This window comes from Phyllosticta citribraziliensis (genome assembly GCF_038025025.1).
Source record: "Phyllosticta citribraziliensis strain CPC 17464 chromosome Unknown J3D65scaffold_5, whole genome shotgun sequence".
NCBI lineage: Eukaryota > Fungi > Ascomycota > Dothideomycetes > Botryosphaeriales > Phyllostictaceae > Phyllosticta > Phyllosticta citribraziliensis.
The window spans coordinates 1,510,357-1,526,938 of NW_027117342.1; the positions used below are offsets into that span (position 1 = coordinate 1,510,357).

Below are 16,582 nucleotides of genomic sequence, written 5' to 3' on the forward strand. Positions count from 1 at the left end.
AAAAAAATAATACGAGTCGACGCACCAGAAAAGAAACGCGCGAATCCCAGGCGGGCGGAGTGACAGACGGGCCAGTCGCGGGTTTCGAGGCCGAGGAACGTGTTTTGTTTTGGAATCGGCGTCAGAGATGGGACATGGCAGCAGAGAGGCAGGTGAAAATTTGCGGCGGCAGCACAGCAGCAGCGGCAGGCAGGCAGGCAGGATGAGCACCTCAGCGACGGGGGTGGCAGTCTTAAGGTGACTGGGCCAGTGACGAGACAGGAGAGGGGTGGATCGAAGAGAGCGGCTGCGGCGATAGCGCGTTGCAAAGTGGTGAGGTCGACCCGGGACTGCGGATATACTGGTTGCTGGCTGGCGATGTGGGGCGAGGAGCGGGGGAGTACGGACAGGTGGTGCGGTAGTGCGAATGGGGCAGGAGCCAAACGAGAGTTGTGGTAAGAGAGGGAGCAGGAGGAGAAGTGAATGAACGTACAGTAGAGGCGACGGGAGGCGGGAAGGGAAACCAAGGGACGGGGAGAAGACGAGCACGAGGTGGTGATTGTGATTGGGCGGGGAGCAGACAGACTGGAATTGGTTTGGTGGTGCTGGTTGCTGCGCTGCGCTGCGCTGCGCTGCGCTGCGCTGCGCTGCGCTGCGCTGCGGCTGGGTGAGGTGCCGATCAACACGCAAGCCGATCTGGCCGTGGGTCGAGGTCGAGGGTGGTCGACAGGAATGCTACTCCAATGCAATCGTGCCCTGCCCTGCCCTGCCCTGGTTGCGGCCAGAGAGCGGCCCTTCACATGTCCATCCAAGATACAAACCTAACGTCGATGCTGCTCTGGTAGGTAGGTACTGTAGGTCTTCAGCACGCTGACGCCACACTCGCCGTCTGAAAACGGGAACACTGGTCCCAGGGAGCCCCTACTCTGTCAGCGGCTCAACCGTGACCAGGAAGAAGCGAATATTCCAGCGCCTTCACACCTGACAACGGCTTGGCTTGCATCTCATGTGTTGCTAAAAATGTGCCTGCGCGAGTAGTGACCCCGGTCTGCCAGTCGCCGTGTCTCACTCGCTCGTCTGTGAACATTCGCTCTCGCTCCTCTGACTTTTTCCAAATGTTGATCGTCAGGAGAGGCCTCCGCTGACGTCGCCATGACTCTCGACTCTGTTCCGTTCCTCTATCCATCCTCTTGTCCGTCCGGCCCTCGCTCTACACTGTACTCGATCCCGCTGTGGCGCCCGTCGCCAACCGCACCCCATATCCCAGTGCTGCTGAGCTGTGGCTGTTGTCCAGTGGCTGTTTCATGCCCTCATTTCCCAATTCGTAGCCACCCATGCATGGTTATGTTGTGGTGGTGGCCTTGATTCCGTTCCGTGCCGCAACCCAAGTCATGAAGGTGCAACTCCAACGTCTTTGATTCGAGCGCGCCACCTTGTCCGCAAGGCCGCCCTCCACCGGCCACGCGCCGCTCCTGTACCCCCGCCCTCTGCCACCAACCTAACTTGGCACTTGACTCCATACGACTCGGCCCTCGCTCACTGTCGGCTCTGCAGAACCTCCAACGCCGCTGTCCGTTCGTGTCTCGCGTGGCCAGAGAAAAAACAATCAAAGCAGCTCCTTGGCCGTTGCCATCGGCCTCAGCCACATGTTGCGTTTCAAGCCCCGTTCCAACCTCCAACAGCCCTACAGGCAGGAACATGGTCACTCCTGGCCGCGTCTTCTTTGCATACACACACACGTTTTAGCCCATCTGACTCGATCAATCCACCCTTTTTATACAGCCAACGCATCCACGGCACAGCGTACCTCGGTATGCACTACCGTACTTACTCTCTCGACCATCAATCAATCCATGTGCTCGTGACAGGCACGGCAACCTACCTACTCTATGGAGCACTTTGATGTGAGGAGATCATGCCAGTGCTCAGATCCAAACGCCGCAAATCGCAAATCCAAACAATTGATGATTTACAGATCGCTTCGGGCCAATCACAATTTGGCCTTCTTCCCGCCCTTGACTCCCTTGATCTCGTCGTTGTTCAGCAGGAAATCCGGGTACGTGAATTCTGCTCCCGGCCCGGTGCTGGGCACATGCCACGCGCCACCGTCGACGACCAGAATCTCGCCGTTGACGTAGTTGCCTGCGTCGCTGAACAAGTACACGGTTGCATCCGCAATCTCCTTGACCGTGCCCCACCGGCCCGAGGGCAGCCCTCGACCAGCCGCCGACGGGTCAGCGTTGTTGGCCATGGTAGAGAGACGTTCCATTCCCTCCGTGCCGCGGATCGGTCCCGGGGCGATGACATTGGACGTGATGCCCCTTGGCCCCTGCTCAATGCACACCGAGTGCGCCAGTTGATCAACCCCGGCTTTGGCGACCATGACGTGCGTCTGCAAAGGCATGCCCGTGTAGTGGATCGTGGCCGATACAAAGATGATGCGCCCACCGGTGCCTCGAAGGGGTGCTACAATCAACAGGGTCAGTCCTCGGCAATTCCGAAAGGGGTCGATGTGGTTGCGCACGATTGATTCCATCCGTCTTGTGTTTGGCGGCGGATTCGACTAGGTAAGGCAACGTTGCCTTGACCGTGTTGTACGAGCCGAGCACATCAATGTCCATGACTGCCTTGAAAGCGTTGGTGGACAGGTTGTTCATGGACGACAAGAAGTTGCCAGCCGCTCCGGCACTGCATAGGGTTGGTGATCAGCAAACGCTGGCTGTACAGATGACGGCGTCCGTGGTTAACACACATGACAAAGTCAATCGACCCAAGCTCTTTTGCACATCTATCCGCTGCATCTTGCAGGCTCTCCGGGCTCCTCACGTCCACATTTCCAAATCCCAGCACCCGTGCACCAGGCCGCGCAGTGGCAATGTCAGCTGCGACGCGCTCCGTCTTCTCGACCTGGCGACCGATGATGCATGCATCTGCGCCGAGGTGGACGAGGGCGCGGACTTGAGCGCTGCATATCGTGCCAGCGCCTCCGGTGCAAAAGACGACCTTGTTTGCTGGGTGCGAGGTTTAGGTAAGCTTTTGGACAGCGCGAAGCTTGCGGGATGGCGTACCGAAGATGCCGTCTCTCCAGACATCGCTCACGTATTCAGGCTTGGGCAGAGGCATGTCGGCGATTTGCTTGCTCAAGGGAAAAAGATGGGGGCGGAGCAGAAGGGGGAATGCTGTGGAGAAGGCCTTAACAACGAGCTCGGGTACGGCGACGTCTATCTGCGGAGATGGGGGTGTAAGGCTGAGGTGCTCGAGCTCTGGCCAAGCCGAGGCATCTAGCTGCGATTACTACAAGCGCGACGGGATAGGTTCTGCACGCCGCGGGAGCTTGGGAAAAAGTTGCTGAGGACGCTGAAGAGTATGCCATGCAGTCGGATGCGTCTGCAGGCGATTTGGCAGCTGCCTGCTCGTCCTGAACAGTCGAAAGACCCCACGTCAGAGGCCCAAGGTTCTGCTTGGCGCTTGCAGGAGTGCGGGCCAGCCTCAGCCAGCGACTCTAGATCTCCCACATCACCTCACCTCCAGTCAACTTCCAGCTGCCTCCACCACCTCGCCAGTCCAGCTCATCCTCTGCCCCCATCGCAACCCCGCCTGGTCCGATCCAACCTTGACCCTCCGTCAACCGGCTTGACTCTCTCCATCCGCAATGGCACCCACCGTCGCCATCTGCAAGTTCGTCGGCACAATAAGCCTCGGTCTCCTCACCGTGCGTCATTGCCTCCCCGCCATCAACCCCCATTCGCAATCCAGATCTAGCTGCTAACCATCATTCAAGGGCGTCTCGTACACCCTGAGTAGCACGGCGCTGCCGGCTCTCCTCGAGCTCCCCACCGCGGCGCACGCCTACACAACGTTCCTGACGCTCCAATCCACCGCCAAGCACCATGTGCGCGCGCTGACGGCGACGGCCGTGACATCGCTGTCCCTTGCCTTCATCCTGTCGCCCGCCCGCTCGCGCCATCCTTACCTGCTCTGGACGTCGCTGGTGGCGGCGGCCGGAGGCGCCGTCGACTACGCGCTCAAACGCCAGGAGGACGCCTTGCGCGAGAGCGCCGGCGAGGCCAACGGCAACGGCGAGCGCAGCTGGGTCGACGTCGAGCGCGGCGAGGACTTCAACGGCGAGACGGTCCGCGCTGGCGTTGACAAGTTCCGCATTGCCGAGGGTGCCAGGGCTGTCATCAGCGGCCTGGCTTTCACACTCGGTGTCGTCGGCATCTGGGGCGATGGTGCTTGATTGGATCACGCACCAATCATGGCGAATAATACAATGATAAAAGCGACGAAAGACCTTGGATGGCCCGGGAACACGGCTTCGGGGCATCCATGACAAGAAGAACCGCATGAAGAGGAGTGAGGGACAGGCGTTGGGTGGTTTCTGATGTACTTATTTTCTTTCTCCCTGTCTCCCCTTCTCGGTTGCTTTGAGTGTTTTTGTCTCTGACCTCGATACATCTCTCTAAACTCTTCACACACTCTCTCAGCTCCTGCTCGAGGCGACATGTCAAAGAGTTGCTAACTGGACCCAATCACTATGTATGTGAGCTAGCAACGCCGGCTAGGGGCGCTCCCTTTATCGGAAATATCTAGACTCTGGCATCTGATCTTGACGCATGCAAGCATGTGGTCTTCGGTACTGTGCAACACGGGGTCTGCGAACGCAAGCCTCCATTTCGGCCCTTGACCACAAACTTCACGCACAACCGAACCGTTCTTCAGATAAGAAAGCTGCAGCCGCAAGCTCTCACCATCTCCCCCTCTCGTACCGCCGCACTCGTCCTCCCCGTTGGTCAGCGGTGAACAGGAGAGACGAGAGCCAATGGCCAGCGGCCAACGCTCCTCGCATTCCTCGCCGACAAACGGACCAATCACGCCTACACCGGCGACACTCGCGCCCTGCGTCTCCCCATCTCCCTCGACTTGCCGTCCCACCATGTAGACTACATGCGTCGCAACGGCGAAGACGTTGCGGTGCGGTGCCACCCACTCACACACCCTCAGCCTCCTCCCTTTGCACCCCCTGCCAAGCCGTTTGCTCGCCACATTGATATTGAAACGCTCGTTGCTGCCTGGTACAACCGTCCTCCATGATCAAGAGTGTAACATGCATGTCTGCCATGTCATTTTCTTTTCCAGTATCAATCTTATCTCCCTCGTAACCTGTGGTTGTTTCCGATCTGGGGAGCCTCATTTCTTTCCACACTCACTAAGCTGCTGCTTCTGCTGCTGCTTCGCTGTTTCTGCATTTGTGGACTGGACACATTCGCGCGGGTGATGTAGGTGTATGGATACAGGACGGGGAGGGTAGGAGAACAGATTCACAAGGGGAAGTCGGTGGTGATAGAACGAGGATGAGACAGCAAGCAACCGACAACGTCATCACAAGGCGACTTTCATGTATAATTGAGGTGGAGACATCACTGTAGGCGTGATAGAGGGTGATACATGCGGTTCAAAAGTGCTTGACACTCACTGATGCTTTGAAATGAGTGTCTGCGGGGCAAGATCGTATGACTGAAGTGCCGATTTGCGTTTAAAAGACCGCAAGCGTCATCATGAATAGAAAGTCGAACACGACCCTAAGACTTTCCTTCTTGTATGGTAGGTGTCGGGTCACAATCAATACATCCCCTGGGATGAAGAGCGAGTCGAGCCACCTTGGAAAACGAAGAAGCGAAATAGAATATGAGCTGGCGCGAACACAATTTGGCAGCCACTGGCACAGCTCTCGAGTCACGCATGTCAAGACACAAACCATTGCCAAAAGAACGCTCGCCATATCGGCCGACCTCCCTGCGCATCTGGCTCAAGGACTATTCGGCAGCGCCAACGCTGGCGACCATCCCGTGGCCCCCCACTGCGCTAATGAATGCGTATTAATCCAGGACGCGCCCAAGCCATGGCCCGCTGGGCGTCAGGGTGGTGATATTCAACGTGGCGGGCGAGTTTCTGGACGCTGAAGGCGCGCAGACGCGCACGCACGACTTTTGGGATGATGGAGTGAAGCAGAGTCCGTGGCATGGGCTGATGGGCCGCTGAGGAGTGTCAATCGGGTCCGAAGAGAGATCTTTGGGGAGAGCTTGAAAATGCGATCAGAGTTCAACATGAGAGAGCCGAGGAGAGTTGGTAGTATTGATGACGTCCCTTAACTAGGCTCTCATGCTATATTTCTGTGGCAAATAGAGATTTTACCAACTCATATTCAGGCTTGGTCTTCCTTAGAGTGCCCCTGACCATTTGCCCCTCTTCTTACATCACTTCAAACTTTCTCTTATTTTCTTTGAGAGCCTATACATTTGGCGGAGCAACTGAAATTTTTTCCAGCGCTCACGAACTGAGTGGGCGATGCCTCTGACATCGCGTTTCCCAGTAGACTGTTCACGGTGAGCGGGCGGACGATGACTGTGTTCAGGCGAACTTGCGGGAGTAACCTATTGAAAAATGTCAGATTCTACGCAAGCAATATATTCGGCGCAGTATCCGAACCTCTGTGCCGTAAGCTCTACGCAGGCACCATGCGGCAGATCCTAACAGGCAGGCGTAGCTGATGACAGCCAATCTTGAACGCCATATAGTCAATGTGCTCGAGGTCCTCGATCCGGCCACATCTGAGCTTGAATCCTTTGACACAAGATTTGGCTTTTGTCGCTTCTCGAGCTGGCTAACAAGGGTCGGCGAGACATGCTTCAGCTTTCGAGCTGCTTTCTGAGCAGCACAAATACGCCGCGAGGAAATGGAGAATTTGGACCGACGGAATCCGAGCATTTTGGAAGAATAGACGGGGGACTAAGCCTTGAGCCGCCCACAGGCAAAAGAGATGCGTCAAGTAATCACTTGACTGGCGCAGGCAAAGTTCTTCAAGCCTTTGAGGCCTTAAGAGCCGGTTGTGTCACAGCTGCCGTGCAACACGTCTGCGGACCATTCCTTGCGTTAGGTTTGAGTAGACACTGCTACAACCGGGGAATGCACCTCGACTGAAAGAGATCATGACGCAGAATTTGATCGTTCGCAAATGCTTAGACCATCGGAGGCAGTCGACGATGCTTTATCGGTTACTCCAATCGTTGATTTCCTGTGGTTTGCGTTGAGATCAGAGGAGACGAGAGTGATGACCGCCAAGATCTGGCGCCATGGTTGTGTAGCTGCAGAAGTGAATGATAGCTCATAAGCGCATCTGTGACGATGAATGACTGCTCCCTGGGCTCAGCTACGGTAGTGAACGAACGCTCCCTGTGAGTGCGAGGAAGTCTCATTTCTTTCGATGCCCTCTGTGGTGCGGAATGGCAATATCGAAACCTATGATCAATGGACAAAGAATTGAGTCTCAGTTTTGGTGCGGAGACGCCGAGATCGTAGTAATGACAAGCATTGGCATCAGTCAAGTTGAAAGCCCACCGCACGACAGGTAAGGAAGGTATGACGCAATAGGAGGTTTTTAATGGCGGCCGGGGGCGGTGGATGCGGCGGGAGGATCACGTGAGCAGCCTTGGACATCGAATTCCATTGAGTCACGTCGTCGACGCGCCGCTCACTGCAACCAACTCCTTCACAATCTTCCACCGCATCTTGAGTGCCCCACCGCCCCTCCCCACCATTACCTGCGCATGGTGATCTGAACTTGTCGCACAATGCCTATCCCCCAAATCCCGGGCGTGAAAGCCCCCAAGGAATTGGCGGATGGGTTCCGTCGCGAAGTCGCGCAACTTCTCGGCCGCAAGTCGCTATCCTTTCCTGGCGCCCAGCCAGTCTCGTTTGCGCGCAAGCACCTGGGCGAACTCATGAACCGCGACTATTACTTGTGCGAGAAGACGGACGGCATCCGATGCCTGCTCTACTTTACGAGCGACGGACCCCAAGAAATCCACTACCTTATCGACCGCAAAAACGACTACTACTACGTCCCCGAACTCCACTTTCCGGTCCCCAATGACCAGACCTTTCAATTATTCCACAGAGATACAATCATTGATGGGGAGCTGGTATACGACATGGAAAAAAGTGGGCCAAAGCTGCGCTTCCTCGTGTTTGACTGCTTGGTGCTTGATGGCGAGAGTCGCTTGGAGAAGACGCTGGACAAGCGTCTGGCTTATTTTAGGGAAGGAGTCTACAAGCCGTGGGAGAAGCTGTTCAAGCAGAAGCACCCCGAAGAGCTCGAGTTCCAGCCTTTCGAGATCGAGTTCAAGGACATGTCGTTTCCCTACGCGCTATCGCACATGTTCGACGTCAAGCTCCCCTCGCTCAAGCACGGCAGCGACGGTCTCATCTTTACCTGTCGCGAGACTCCCTACGTGTTTGGTACCGACGAACACATCCTCAAGTGGAAGCCCGCGCATGAAAACACCGTCGACTTTCGCCTCAAGCTGGGCGAGTTCCCCTCTCACCACACCAACGGTACGGGCTCGGCCGCCGGCGCGCACGATCCCGACTACGATGCCAAGCCGACCTTCGAGCTGTACGTCTTTTACGGAAATGGCGAGTACCGCCCGTTTGCGCCGCTCTTTGTCACAGACGAAGATTGGGAAATCATGAAGGCGGTGGACCAACAGCTCGACGGCCGCGTCATTGAATGCTACAAGGACATCGAAGGACGCTGGCGCTTCAAGCGCACCGATGATGACAAGCCCCATTTCCGCGACGACAAGCCGGAAGCGAATCATATCTCAACAGTCGACAAGGTTTTGGAAAGCATCGACGATGCTGTTTCGAAAGAGGACTTGACCCGGAACGAGATGCGCATTAGGGACGCGTTCAAGAAGCGCGAGGCAGACCGCAGAGCTCGCGATGAGCAAATGCGCAAGGCGCATGAAAAGCGCAAGTGGGAAGATGAGCAGAGAAGAAAGCGAGAGCTGGAAGTCGACGGAGCGACGAATGGTGAGCCCGCCGACAAGCGACGCAAAGCTGAATAGTCTTGGCTGCGCCAGACTGGTCAGGGGAAGTCTCCAAAGTCGGGTGTCTTCTGCGAGCATCGCCGGGTCTAAAAGGGACCATTGGGCAAAAAGGATGTGGCCCAGACGGCGCAATGGCGTTTCAAAATTCGATTGATACCCCCGTTTTCTGCAATGGGAGTCCAGGCTGCATTTGTTTTCCTCGGCGAAGGCGTTTTTGATCGTCATCTCTGCTTTTTATTCTCATTCTAAGTCTACTTGCATAGACAAAAGGCCGCCATTTCGAAGAACAAAAGTTTTGTGCGGCCGCCTGAGGCCTGACCACTTTTTTCCAGGGGGCACCGCGTCCTGCCGGTATGGGTATATGATAATCAAGGCATTCTTTCTCATGACTTTAAACCGATTCTTGCGAATGAGTGACCCAAAATCCACCCTAAACTGCGCCTGTACGCTTGGTCGATTGATTAGTAGATGCGTTGTTGAAGTCGGCCAGGCCCCCGGCCCATTCACCCAAGCTTGTCCAGCAGCTTGCGGCGCCTCCTGTCGACGAGTTCATCCTGAACCTCTTCAAGCGTCGGCACAGCCCAGCCGACACCGTCGCCCGAATCCCCCGGCAACTCCTGCCACTCGTCGGCGCCGTTGGCCCCTCGCCGGCCATTCGCCGCCGCAGCCTCGATGCCGTCAAGATCGTCTGGCAGCTCCATGTAACGACCGAAGGCCTCCTCCTCCCTTTGCTTCTCGTATGCCAGCAGCGAGCCGTCCTCCTCGTCCAGGTTGTAGCCGTAGTACGACGCGTCGACGTGCTTGCGCAGCTCGGCCCGCGTCTGCGCACCCTCCTTGTCGTGCTGTTGTGGCGGCGCGCGGGCGGCTTCGAACAGCTCCTTGACGCCGGGCAGTTCGCGTGCTCGTCCAAAATACCTGTGGCGCAACCGGCATCAGCCAACGCTCGCCAAACCCCCCTGCACATGGCCATGAAGCGGAGGAGCCTCGACGTACCTATATCCCTTGCCGCCACCGGGAATCTCCTTGCCATCCTCATCCACAACACGCCCGCCCCGCATGTAATTGGGGCCGCCTAAATTCCGTATCTGCACCTCCCACATGTGCTTCTCGCGCATCAGCTTGTTGATTTCGTCGTTGAGGTCGCGGATCTGGTAGTCGCTGAGGCTCTCGTCCTGGATCTTGGACACCTTGCGCGATATCTCCTTGAGCACCTGCCCGCGCCACTTTTCGCACGTCGGGATGCTGTCGATCGACGTGATGAGCTTCGGCCGCCGCGTCCGCGACACGTCGAGGATTCCTAGGTCCGCGGCTTGCGCTGCCCGGAACCGGAACAGCATTGATTGCGCTTTTTCGCTGTTGCGTGCCTGTGCGAAGGGACATGATTGTCAGTTTCGTTGCTTTGTAGGAGGAGCCGCTGGCATGGGTTGTTTCCGCGGGGAGAGGCGTGTTTGCGGCGTGGGAGGTGCGCGTGTTGACGTACCATGATTGCGAGCTGGGTCCGGTGGGTTTTTGATTATTGATTGAGAGGTTTTCCGTATGATGGTGAATAGGCAAGCGAGCGAGGAGGAGTAAAGTCGTCGTGTAGGTAGTGGGGTCGCGGCGTGGTGGAAGTTGGGTTTTGGAAGAGGTGACGAGATCTGGTTGATGCAAAGCGAGGGACAAGCAAGCTCCTCCGCGCGAAACGAAAAACGGACCGGGATGGGTCCACGCACGCAGCCCTACGTAGCTCTCCCCACCAATGACTCGGCCTGCCAAGCTAAATGTACAGGCCCCTCAACCATATTTGGTACTATGCGGGGTGCATCTCCAGATGGGCCGTTGGACAGGGCCTTCGGACTACCTAAACCGACGCCGGCGATAATCGGTCCCATATCAAGCGGCGCATGCAGGTCCTCACTTTTGAGCGGATGTTTATTGAAACGCTATCAGAACATGTACAAAGAATGAGTCCCTTAACCAACTTCTTTTTAGTCGACGCCTGCGTATAGATCCACCACGATATTAACAGCTGCCACCAAAATCTCGGCTGCAATCAGGACGATCACAACCCACTCCAACAGTTCCGAATGGGTCACTGTCAATTGGTCCTTGAGGACGGCCAGCAGATCAGCAATGACGTCCAGACGTTCCGTCAACAGTCCGACACGCTGATCCATCTCGAGATACTGGCGCACCGCCTGGTAGACGGGTTCGAGTTGAGGCTCAGCCCACATGAGCTCAGGAGAATCCAGCACAGAGCCCTGCAGGTGGATGTTGATGCGAAGAATGAAGAGCTCGCCTATTTGCATGTTGATCTGGCGTCGGGAGAGGTTGACTTTGCCAGTCGAGGCAATCATGGCAGGGATTTCTTTGGTCGTTTCGATGGTGTTGTCCACCAAGTCTTCGTAGAGCGAAGTCTGCAGAATCATCAGCATAAAACGTATCGGAAGAAGCAAATGAAGCCCACCTTGACGCTTTGAGCCAGGGCATGGCTGATGGCTAGCTTTGTCATGTAGTTCTTCTTGTCGCGCAGACTGATAAAGTCGTTGTAGATGCGGGCCTGGTACTCGCGGGTGTAGTAGAAGTTGAAGTCCTCGGTTTGTATATCGTCCTTGCCCAGCTTCTCATTTTCGAATCTTGCTATTTCTCTGAGGAACCGGTGCTCTTGCGGAAGAGTCATCCCCCAAATTACGACAGTGCCATAATTGAACAGGAAAACTTCGGGCGTGTGGACCTCAGTGTCAAAGTCGACCGACTCACGACGCGAGCTTTGAATGGAGACTTCGGAAATGGCCTCGTCTGCATTATCTGCGCCGGTCTTAGTAGTGTCCAGCGAGACATCTCCGGCCTGCGTGTGGAGGTCTATCAAGTCGCCTCTTCTTTGCTCGGCGTGCTCTTCTGCTACCGCAGAATCCGAATGTCTTCGGCCCGTGACGCGAGAGGGACTTTCCGAACGCTCGACGTTGTTCTCGGCTTGCCCGTCCAATGCCACATTGCCCTTGCCAGCCCGGTAATTGTAAGGCGTGTATATGCACTCGTCGAAAAGCTTCGGGAGGGTGGCCCGTGTCTTGGCCCTGCCCTTCAGAAAGCGCATGAGCTCGTCCATGCGGTATGAGCCGGCAGTGCAATACGCTGTAACTCGGGGCAGCCGGTCCCTGTCTTCCTTTCCCAACCTCGCCGCGTCCCGTCTCGCATTTGGGTCCTTTATCCGTGTGTACTGCGCGTAGACATCTTTGCCGCCCTCTTCATCCAGCTCCTCCACAGCTTGTTCGGGATTGGGCAAAAGCTTGAGCTTTTGCACATTTCTGGTCGTCCTCTGAGGTCCTATCTTTGCCTGGGGAATATTTGGGGGCACGAGAGGAGCCCCTTGGCTGTTGCGGCGGCGGAGTTTGCTGTTCAATGCCGACAGCATGGGCTGACCAGTATTTTGCTTCTGGCCGATGGGAGCGATGGGGAATTGCTGCGAGGGACGGAGAGCATTGGAAGGACTGGTAGTGGAAACATTGGGGTTGAATGTTACAGTTCGCTGGGGTTTGGCGGCCGGAGACTTGGAACCCAACAGCGGAGCGGACTCGGCGGCGTTGCCAGAGGAGGCCATGGGGACAACGTTAGGGCCGAGACGGCTACCTAGGGCAAACGGGGAGAGATCCTGGGGTCGAAGTGGTTGTTGCAAAGTGCAACATGGTGGTGGGAAGTGGAGTGGACGTTTTGGTGAAAGAAGCTTCGACCTCGGTGGACGGACGGCCTGGCAGCTGTCATGGATGACGTTGGTTGGTCCGCACGGCCATCGCAAACCACCACCATCCGACTCATCGCATCCACCCCACTGCTCTACTCGTACCTACAGTACACCACCGCCCATCCATTGGCCCATCTCGAGTAAGTCAAACTCTCCAGGCGGCCACCTTCTTCCTTTGCGACTCTGCGCAATCGCATTTCGATCCCTCGCTGCCATTAGTGCGTACGTTGGTCATTTTTGCTCCGCATTCCGGCTTGCGCTATTCCTGTATCGCCATCGCGCCCTCTGCTTCCCCAGAATTTTTTCGCAGACCGCTGTGGAGAAATTCCCATTGCTGACCGCTCAATCACAGCCCTCGTCGCTCTTGTCCCAACTATCGGCCACCATGGGACACCTAACGACCGTGGCCACGTGCCAAGTAAGTCGTGGTGACAGCCCCGCAAGTGTGGCAGCTCAGCATTGATGCGTCCTGCAGCTTAACCAGTGGGCTATGGACTTTGAGGGCAACCTCGAGAGGATCCTTGAATCCATCCGCCAGGCAAAGGCCGCCGGTGCCGCGCTGCGCGTCGGCCCGGAGCTCGAAATCACTGGCTATGGCTGTCTGGATCATTTCTACGAGTCCGACACTTTTCTGCATTCTTGGGAAATGCTCTCCAGGATTCTATCAGACAGCTCCTGCCATGGTATCCTGCTTGATATTGGCATGCCCGTCATGCACCGTAATGTCCGCTACAACGCCCGCGTCATCTGTTGCAACGGTCAGATTCTGCTCATTCGCCCCAAGATGTGGCTAGCCAACGACGGCAACTATCGGGAGATGCGCTACTTTACGCCTTGGGGTCGTCCCCAGCACGTCGAAGAGTACTACCTTCCCAGGATCATCCAGAACATTGTAGGCAAGGTCAAAGTTTCCATTGGCGACGCCGTCATTTCGACTAGAGACACTTGCATAGGAGCAGAGACCTGCGAAGAGCTATTCACTCCAAACCCGCCCCACGCCGGAATGGGTCTCAACGGTGTAGAGATTTTTACAAACTCTTCGGGCAGCCACCATGAGCTCCGCAAGCTTGACACGCGCATCTCTCTCATCTTGGAGGCCACGCGCAAGTGTGGTGGTATCTACATGTACTCTAACCAGCAAGGATGTGACGGTGACCGTCTCTACTATGATGGTTCGGCCATGATCATCATCAATGGCCAAATCGTTGCTCAAGGTTCCCAGTTCAGCTTGAAAGATGTCGAGGTTGTGACTGCGACGGTGGACATCGAGGAAGTGCGGGCATACCGCTATGCCCCGAGCCGCGGGCTACAGGCCGTGCAAGCTCCCGCATACCAGCGGATCGAGGTTGACTTCAGCCTCTCTGTCGAGGGCCGCCTCCTCGACGCAAAGATTGGCCCTACGCCGGCGCGCCCTGTCTTTTACCACGCGCCAGAGGCCGAGATTGCTTTGGGTCCTGCTTGCTGGATGTGGGACTACCTGAGACGAAGCCGTCAGGCTGGTTTCTTCATACCCCTTTCCGGAGGCATAGACTCGTGCGCAACTTCAGTCATTGTCTTCTCCATGTGCAGGCTAGCCATCAAGTCTATTCAAGAAGGCGATGAGCAAGTCATTCGGGATGCCCGTCACATCTGTGGTGAGCCTGAAGATTCAAACTGGATCCCATCGACCCCACAAGAGCTCTGTGGCAGAATCTTTCACACATGCTATATGGGCAGCACCAACTCGTCAGCCGAAACGCGCAACCGCGCAAAGGACCTGGCCAAAGACATTGGTGCCTACCACACAGACTTGGACATTGACACTGTTGCCGATGCGTTAAAGACACTCTTCACCACGGTAACTGGTTTCGTGCCGCGCTTCCGCGTCCACGGTGGCAGCAGCACGGAGAATCTTGCACTTCAAAACATTCAAGCGCGCCTGCGCATGGTGACTGCCTACCTGTTCGCCCAGATGCTTCCCCTGGTCCGGGGACGCAAGGCACCGGGCAGTTTGCTAGTCCTAGGCTCGGCCAATGTCGACGAGTCTCTCCGCGGTTATTTGACCAAGTACGACTGCAGCAGCGCCGACATCAACCCCATTGGCGCCATCTCCAAGACGGACCTGAAGGCCTTTATCAAGTGGGCAGGCCGCGAGTTCAAGCTGCCAATATTGGACGACTTTATCAGCGCCACGCCCACGGCAGAGCTGGAGCCCATCACAAAAGACTACGTGCAGAGCGACGAGGCAGACATGGGCATGACGTGTGCGTTGACCCCCGCATCCTCACAACTAACGAAAGACAGCTAATTCGTGGGCAGACGACGAGCTCTCCGTCTTTGGCCGCTTGCGCAAGGTGCAGAAGCTGGGCCCCTTTGGCATGTTCGAGCGGCTGCTGCACGACTGGAGCGACCGCATGTCGCCGCGGCAGGTGTACGAGAAAGTGCGGCGATTCTACTGGTACGTGTGCCCATCACTCAACTGGCATTCCCTACTTGCACAAAACAACGACTCCACAAAAGGGGGTTTCAGCGAGGGGAGAGAGATTCATCGTGTTCTCTTATCTAACGCCCAAACGCAGGTACTACGCCATCAACCGCCACAAGATGACGACCATCACGCCAGCCTACCACGCCGAGGCCTACTCGCCCGACGACAACCGCTTCGACCTGCGCCCGTTTTTGTATCCTGTCTTCAGTATGTTCTTATCCCTACCCGGTCCCCTCCTCTCTCAGAAAAAATCCCCGTCACTCTCTTGCGTTCCTTTCCTTCTCTTTGCAACCCTTTGACGTGAGGCTAATTTCGCACTCCGCTATAGCTTGGCCATACAAGAAGATCGAAGAGGCTTTGAGCAAGCACGAAGAAGGCAACGTCAAGGGCGAGCTGAAGGCCGAGTAAAGCGAGGAAGACAAGGGACATAGACACAGCGGCCATGGTGCCCTTGCCATCACAGTTGATAAGGCAGGTATATAGACAGAAATAGAGCTCTCGCAGCGGAATGTACTTGTAGCTTGGTCAGTTCTTTTCCTCAGATGTACCTCCGTGGGAATGATCTCTGCATATCTGGTGGGTTTTGCATTAGGGTAGCATCAGTGTCAATGTTGCAGTCACTAAACCATGGAGACAAATTACATGCATGTATGTGTGGTCTGAGAAGCACCGAGACCGTGTTGTTTCTACTCTGTTTTGGATTTCTCAACGAGCAGCCAAGCAAGCAGCGCGGCCCATCGCAAGCCGCCCACCTACTGTCTTTCTGTTCCGCACACATCGCCCACCCCACGTATTTAGACCAATAACAGACATTTTCCCACGTTGTATGACCTTCAAGTCATGCCACACCACGCCGTTGGCTGTGTGAGTGCAAGCGTATACCAACTGCCCGACTGCTAGGTACACCGGCAAGAGCGCACCAAAAATCCAGAAGAGGCGTGGATTGGTAGCAAGCCTTGAATAATTCCAACCGGCCATGCGAGTGTGGCCAAAATCCCTCCGTATCCAGGGCAGGTCGAAAAGGAGAACACAACGATGAGTCCTCGAGATTGGTGATTGGCGCCAGACGACGACGAAGAGGAGCGAACTGGATGAAAGGAAACAAAGCGGTATGTGAGAGTAGGTAAAGGAAGAAAAAACGTCTCGCTGGAGAGGAAGGGTATCTAAGTCGTACATCATCGCCACCTTTTGCAAAAGCAGGTGCTGGATAGGTATCAAGGAGAAGCAGCCGCAGTAGCAGCACACGGACGTGGAATTTAGGAACCCTCGATGCTTCGCAACAGCCAATCCTCCACCAGCCCACACCGTCCCAAAGGCCAAGGAAAAAAAGATCCCGAAGAAGGAGTCGCTTTCACTCCTTGTCAATGTCCCGTCTTTCTCCTCGAAGCGCCTTTGAAAACAAATAAGTATCCCGAAGAAAAAGTGTGAGAAGTGGAGAAGAGCATAAAGATGACTTGCTATAGCCTTACACTGCAAGCTCGAAAGCTGTGTCCAGTGTCCACTGTGGCCGATCGGGATCACTCAAAC

The 16,582-nt window shown here is 56.0% G+C and overlaps 8 protein-coding genes across 8 annotated transcripts; 3 read left to right on the forward strand and 5 right to left on the reverse strand.

Moving 5' to 3' along the window:
- Positions 1-1,969: 1,969 nt before the first annotated feature.
- On the reverse strand, positions 1,970-3,102 carry J3D65DRAFT_645574 (sporulation protein SPS19; the record flags this gene model as incomplete). The annotated part of the gene is made up of 4 exons (XM_066802217.1): positions 1,970-2,445; positions 2,504-2,667; positions 2,732-2,990; positions 3,048-3,102. The coding sequence occupies 4 exons, from the start codon at positions 3,100-3,102 to the stop codon at positions 1,970-1,972; spliced, it is 954 nt and encodes a 317-aa protein (XP_066656228.1).
- Positions 3,103-3,406: 304 nt separating this feature from the next.
- On the forward strand, positions 3,407-4,461 carry J3D65DRAFT_332995 (uncharacterized protein). Its single transcript, XM_066795433.1, has 3 exons — positions 3,407-3,691; positions 3,761-4,045; positions 4,094-4,461. The coding sequence occupies exons 1-3, from the start codon at positions 3,632-3,634 to the stop codon at positions 4,217-4,219; spliced, it is 471 nt and encodes a 156-aa protein (XP_066656229.1). The 5' UTR covers positions 3,407-3,631; the 3' UTR covers positions 4,220-4,461.
- A 1,628-nt stretch (positions 4,462-6,089) lies between these two features.
- On the reverse strand, positions 6,090-6,890 carry J3D65DRAFT_333075 (uncharacterized protein). Its single transcript, XM_066795434.1, has 2 exons — positions 6,469-6,890; positions 6,090-6,413 (listed from the first exon to the last, which is right to left on the reverse strand). The coding sequence occupies exons 1-2, from the start codon at positions 6,745-6,747 to the stop codon at positions 6,237-6,239; spliced, it is 456 nt and encodes a 151-aa protein (XP_066656230.1). The 5' UTR covers positions 6,748-6,890; the 3' UTR covers positions 6,090-6,236.
- A 635-nt stretch (positions 6,891-7,525) lies between these two features.
- J3D65DRAFT_622332 (mRNA-capping enzyme subunit alpha) lies at positions 7,526-9,257 on the forward strand. The gene has a single exon (XM_066800058.1). It carries the CDS (start codon positions 7,611-7,613, stop codon positions 8,886-8,888), a length of 1,278 nt encoding a protein of 425 aa, XP_066656231.1. The 5' UTR covers positions 7,526-7,610; the 3' UTR covers positions 8,889-9,257.
- Positions 8,922-10,514, reverse strand: J3D65DRAFT_622333 (Isy1-like splicing factor). Its single transcript, XM_066800059.1, has 3 exons — positions 10,351-10,514; positions 9,864-10,234; positions 8,922-9,785 (listed from the first exon to the last, which is right to left on the reverse strand). Exons 1-3 carry the CDS (start codon positions 10,351-10,353, stop codon positions 9,374-9,376), a joined length of 786 nt encoding a protein of 261 aa, XP_066656232.1. The 5' UTR covers positions 10,354-10,514; the 3' UTR covers positions 8,922-9,373.
- Positions 10,515-10,759: 245 nt separating this feature from the next.
- J3D65DRAFT_676595 (YagE family protein) lies at positions 10,760-12,571 on the reverse strand. The gene is made up of 2 exons (XM_066803615.1): positions 11,317-12,571; positions 10,760-11,266 (listed from the first exon to the last, which is right to left on the reverse strand). Exons 1-2 carry the CDS (start codon positions 12,445-12,447, stop codon positions 10,838-10,840), a joined length of 1,560 nt encoding a protein of 519 aa, XP_066656233.1. The 5' UTR covers positions 12,448-12,571; the 3' UTR covers positions 10,760-10,837.
- A 369-nt stretch (positions 12,572-12,940) lies between these two features.
- Positions 12,941-15,688, forward strand: J3D65DRAFT_622341 (uncharacterized protein). The gene is made up of 5 exons (XM_066800060.1): positions 12,941-13,006; positions 13,064-14,831; positions 14,887-15,025; positions 15,147-15,262; positions 15,384-15,688. The coding sequence occupies exons 1-5, from the start codon at positions 12,974-12,976 to the stop codon at positions 15,461-15,463; spliced, it is 2,136 nt and encodes a 711-aa protein (XP_066656234.1). The 5' UTR covers positions 12,941-12,973; the 3' UTR covers positions 15,464-15,688.
- J3D65DRAFT_333254 (uncharacterized protein) lies at positions 15,558-16,430 on the reverse strand. The gene has a single exon (XM_066795435.1). The coding sequence runs from the start codon at positions 16,232-16,234 to the stop codon at positions 15,761-15,763; it is 474 nt and encodes a 157-aa protein (XP_066656235.1). The 5' UTR covers positions 16,235-16,430; the 3' UTR covers positions 15,558-15,760.
- Between the last annotated feature and the right edge of the window lie 152 nt (positions 16,431-16,582).